This window comes from Gavialis gangeticus, unplaced genomic scaffold (genome assembly GCF_001723915.1).
Source record: "Gavialis gangeticus isolate Ggan-Ray unplaced genomic scaffold, GavGan_comp1, whole genome shotgun sequence".
NCBI lineage: Eukaryota > Metazoa > Chordata > Crocodylia > Gavialidae > Gavialis > Gavialis gangeticus.
In genome coordinates this window covers 62,598,547-62,603,815 of record NW_017729022.1, presented here as the reverse complement: position 1 = coordinate 62,603,815, position 5,269 = coordinate 62,598,547, and the positions used below count along the sequence as shown (strand labels likewise).

Here is a 5,269-nt window from a genome sequence, read left to right as displayed (position 1 = left end):
TGGGCACAACAGAATCTCAGTCACCCCCCCCCCCATACACCCTCCCCAGGAATATCTGAAACACAACAGGACCCCAATTTTCCAGATGGTGAAGGAAGGTTCTGCATGATCACATAAGAATCCCTGTGGGTTCCCAAGAGATGTTTCTCTCCACACCCAGGTTGCTAGTTACTCACTCCATTAAAAGGCCCATTAGCTCACACACAAGACACCACATCAAAGTTACAGGCAACCCTTTGAGAAGTTCCAGATTACCTTTGCCAGTCTGAATTCAGCTGGAGTATCCGGGCCTCCATCTCCTGCAAAAGAAGCAACATGGGGAAACAAATGGGAAAAGATGAGATCCATCATGTGGTGAGGGGCTGAACAGTTACATAGGAACACAGGACCTGCCCATCTGGATCAGGCCCCAAGGCCATTTAGCCTGTATCCCATCTCTGATAGCAGCCAGCACCTGAGGCAGGTGTAAAAACCACCCCCTCCCCTCCTACACTAGGTCTCAATCCAATCTCTGGTGGCTAGAGGCCAGCATAAGGTACAGCATCCTCACACTCCTCCCTGGCTCCTAACAATACCACTTCTTTTAACTCTGGATGTTCCCCTTATTCAGTGGTGCTCAACCTTCTAGTCCCACTACTCCCCTGCTGCCAAATTTCTGGACCTGTGGGGAGTGCCCATTGGCCAGATGACATGGTTCCACAGGCCACATCTGGCCCGTAGGCCTAGTGTCTAGTATCACAACCCTTATCAAGAGAAGCATTCAGCATCTTTCTGAACTTTGTTAAGATCTCAGACCCAATGATTTCTCATAGCAGCATGTTCCGCCTCTTCATCACACACTGTACAAAGGACATCTCTTGGTTTGCAACATGTCACCTTTCAGGGAGGCAGAGTTGTGTGCACACACCTGCGTCTGCTGGAGGTGCATAACACAGTGCAAGAGGGCCTCCCAGCCAGGACCACAGCATGTATCACTGGGCTTAGGAAGTGGGCCCTATAAGTCTGTTCCACTTAAAATATGGAAATGGCTCCAACTTATGCACGCTTACTCATGCCTCCAAATTCAGGGTCAGTTAAGTCCATGAAGCACACAGTTTAGAAAGAGCATGCTCTGCCCTGCACTAGCCACAAGGTACGCCATGCTGTTATACTGCTCACCTTCAAGGCAGCGGGTCTAGACTTTGCTGAGCATATTTCTCCCCCACTTGCTGTACAACACCAGTGTTACTTCCTGCAGGGCACTAGGTGGATATCTCACCCTCCAAAGGAATCTAAAAAGGGGCACTTAGGGGAGCAGAATGCGATTCATGCAGTGCGGTGGCACTTGTACTCTCTGGGTTACACTCCCCCTTTTCAGCATGTTATATTGGTCTGTGGCGCTCCATTACAGACAAAGAAAAGTACCAGTGTTTGTGATGCTCCAATGCAGACAAGGAAAAGTACCAATCGGGGTCCTTGTGATGCTGCATTACGGACAACGAAAAGTACCAATGTTTTCTGTCATTACAACTACACTGAAACCTCTCAGACAACCTGGGAGATTAGGCAGAGTTGTTCTTTTTGCTCTATTTATATTCATCCTTTTCCACTTATCCTGTCCTTCATACAGGGCATGTGAGGGAAGTCTACAATGTACCCCCATGGGTCAGTGAACTTCAGTTTGAGAAACATTGGTCTAGCACACATCAGGCCAAAAGTCTGAGCAACCTCTATATCACTTGTGAAGGATCTTAACTCAGCACAAGTGGTCAGAGTCTGGGCTTTGTGTCTCCTACAGCAGTAAGGGACAGTATTTTTGGCCATTAGCTCAGCACTAACTGCTGCTAAGCATTTCCCACAGCCTCTCACTTTTCCTTGAGAAGCTCTAGGACTGACCCAATTCTACCAGATTTACCCGACAGAAGCTAACAGACCCAAAGAGCCACGAGTGGTCTAGCTGCAGGCTGTGAAGGAGAAAGCGTGCTCCATCCCTGGTTCTCTTAGAGATACATCTCAGTGGGGAGATGCAACACCCCAAGTGTGCAGCGTGCCCGGTTCTGCTCTCACAGGGGGAGGCCCATTTACCTGAGAGTCTTGCGTGATCTTCTCTAGGTGCCCATTTAAATCCTTCTGCAACTTGGCTTGCATGGTATCCAGCTTGTTCTGCAGGGAGGTGGGAGGAGGATCAGAGATTCACCTCATACTCCAGCCACCTTCTATCCCACTACTGCACCCTTGCTGGCCAGTCACCCGCAGGTCTCACCTCCAGCCATCTCCACTCTAGCCCATCCAACCACACCCTGTGCCCAACCTCCTCCCACACACTCCCATTCCTAACCTCTCTGTGAGCACCCCCACCTCACCCTGCATGATACCCATCGTCCTACATTCATGAGATACCCCCTTCATGTTCCATCTTCTCTCATCCCACCACTGAACTAGCATGGCCCATCCAGAATGATCCACCCCAGCCTGAACTAACCCCCCAGCATGTGGCCTCATGCTCCCCATGCTCTCAGACTCTACACAAACACAGCAGAGGGACTGGAGCAGTCGCGGTGTTGTCATGAAGCAGAGACGGCAGGCTAGACTCTGAGCAGGCTCCCCTACCTGGACATGTAGGTCCAACTCTTTGTGGAAATCCTCCTTCAGTGCTGCCTCACGACGGCTCACCAGCCCCTCCAAGAGCATCCGGATGTCGTCATGGGATAGGCCTCCTCCAGCTGCCACCCCTCTCTGCAGCTCCATCCCCTCCAGCCGTGACGCCTCATCCTCCAGGGCCTTGAAGCGTTTCTCCAGGGCTTGCAACCGAGACAAGATATGGTGCTCCGACTTATACCACCAGAGCAGAGCCAAAGGAACACAAAACACAAGAGTGGTAAACACAGGCCTAGCACTGCACCCCTGCTGTCACAACTGCATGGATGGCCTCTGTTCTCCACCAGGGGGCAGAAGCATACATACAAATCCAAGTGCACCCCAGCTTGAGGGTTTGGGGAAGCTCTCCTAGCTCAGCCCAGAGGGGAACAAAGGCACATGAGTGTCTTATGCTTCAGCAGGGGGCAGTGGTGCACATGCCCACCAAGCCCATGGTATGTTGTGCCAACAGGCACAACAGTTTGGGTTTGTTTCTTCCAACAGGGGCCAGCAATTCACAAACCTAGCCCCAGACAGTCACATACCTCCTTTGTCCCCATTTCTCGTTTTCAGGACACAAGGAGAGAGGCAACTGCTGTCATGTGCACCCAGCCTCCCATCCACTCTGTCTACAGAACTCTTCGGACAGGTTTTTGGGGAAGGGGGGGAAGGGAGGGGACAAGGCTGAGCCAATATTCAGATAACCAGAAATGCTGGAGCTTCTCTCCACACTGCACTCTTGACCCTTTTGTCACCCACCTGGTCAAACGCAGCTAGGTCCCCAGCTCCAGACACCTCAACTTTGCCAGCAATAGGGGTTGAAATCTTTGCAGCTCCCCAGGAAGACATGGAAGAGTAGAGCACCGGGAGCCCAAACGGGTAGAAATACCAAGCACCTAGCATCACAAAGAGGGACCAGTTGGCAGGAAGACAAAGACTCCAAAGGGGATGTGTTAGAAATGCCAAGACGGACTGGCTCCAGCTCTTGGCTCACATTTGCAAGCAGAAAGAGACAACCAGCTTCGTGGCTTCAGCACAGTGAATAGGACACGGGCACCTCTCTCACCCCAGGAGCCAATATTTTGACTGCCATTTTAGCAGTGATGGTCACCAGAGGTCCCTGCCAATGCTGGACTCTCAGTGCAAACTTCCCAGGGCTCCACACTGGAGAAACACTGGGTGGGGGGGCTGATTCCACTCTGCTTGGAGACAAGGACCTGCAATATCATGTGGAACCACCAGGACTCCCTCACAATTTGAGAAGATTGGGAGCCAGGGTGTGGGTTCAACAAATCCTACAGGGACTGAGTATGAAGCTGACAGAGGATCTGGGCCAGCCTCACAGCATCCTCATCCTATGTTGACCCATTTCCTGCCTGCCAGGACCAGCCCCCAGGCATAAAGACAGCCTGCTTCTAGGCATGCACATAGGAACATATGGTTGGAAGGTGCCTCTTGGGTTATGAATCCAGTCCCCTGAGTTTGCAGCTTAGCCTTAACCCAAGGAATCCTCCAAATCCCACTTCAAGCCCACACCTGCAACTACAAGGAACAATACCTGTGTATGGCATGGAGGAATGAGACTTCTCCTGTGACACAGGGTTACCTCAGAGCAGCCAGGATGCCACCCTGATCTTATGGGCACTGTGCCCAGGACAGAAGAGATGGGGCTGGAGGTAGTGAGCATTTCTGGGGTCGGGGATGACTCACCATAAGCAATGGAAGCCAGGAGCAGGAGCAACAACAGGAGGAGAAGGAGCTTCTTCAGAGCTGAATAGCGCCTGGACACAGAGGAAAAAGAAAGCAGGCATTAGTGCAGCCACTCACGCACTCTCACCGAGGGAGTTTCTCAGCTGCTGTGCAGGAAAAACCAGAAGGTGGTCTCTGGAAGTCAATTACCCCCCTGGACACCAGCCCACACACCCCAGCTGGGACTGCTTACCATTCCAGCCCCAAGAAAAAGTGCTCTGTATCCTCAGAGCTTTACTGCGACCTGATATACATTTATCTCACAGAATTCCCTGAAGGAATTCTGTATCCACTCTTCCAGGTGCACCTGCCTGCTCCCATGTCTGGATCAGAGTTCAGACCCATGGCAACCCACTTCCATATCTCTCCGAGGTGTATTCCAATCAGCACTGACCTTGTTAAGACAAAGACGTCCAGGAGTGAAGCCATGGTGGTAAGGCGGTACCACATGGTTCCGATCCACCAGTACAACAGTCCAAATATCCGGCCTGCAAAAGAACCTTACATACCATCAGAGCATTCAGCTAGCCCTCCTCCTCCACTCCCCACCTCTGGAAGATGCCAGTTCACCCAAGCACATTCTAGATCAGTGGTTTTCAACCTTTTTAGACTCAAGGCAGCCCTACCTAACTTTTCTGAATTTAGTAGCATCCCCTTTCAAAAACTAATTTCATTTGTCATTTGACTACAGAAAAATAACAGAAGAATTTTTCTGTTGCAAAGAGCTCAGAAATACCACAACAGGGTAGAATGGCTTTGACACTCTTGATTCCTACTGGAAAGTTATGGGTTTTTCTTGTGAATCACGTGTAGGTGCCTGCACACCTAACAAGTGCTAATATTGCATGACCCCTTGTGGCATCCTTAAACAAATCTCACCTCACCCCAGCTAAGAATCACTGCT

At 50.9% G+C, this 5,269-nt stretch overlaps 1 protein-coding gene across 1 annotated transcript in view; it reads right to left on the bottom strand.

The window, feature by feature from the left end:
- The window catches only part of SUN2 (Sad1 and UNC84 domain containing 2), a 26,064-nt gene that overhangs the window by 12,767 nt on the left and 8,028 nt on the right, over nucleotides 1-5,269 (bottom strand). Inside the window, exons 5-10 of the mRNA XM_019515182.1 lie at nucleotides 4,760-4,853; nucleotides 4,327-4,397; nucleotides 3,376-3,512; nucleotides 2,590-2,811; nucleotides 2,065-2,142; nucleotides 256-299 (exon numbers count right to left, since the gene is read on the bottom strand). Of these exons, the coding sequence (XP_019370727.1) occupies nucleotides 256-299; nucleotides 2,065-2,142; nucleotides 2,590-2,811; nucleotides 3,376-3,512; nucleotides 4,327-4,397; nucleotides 4,760-4,853 (646 nt within the window). The remainder of the gene's footprint in view (nucleotides 1-255; nucleotides 300-2,064; nucleotides 2,143-2,589; nucleotides 2,812-3,375; nucleotides 3,513-4,326; nucleotides 4,398-4,759; nucleotides 4,854-5,269) is intronic.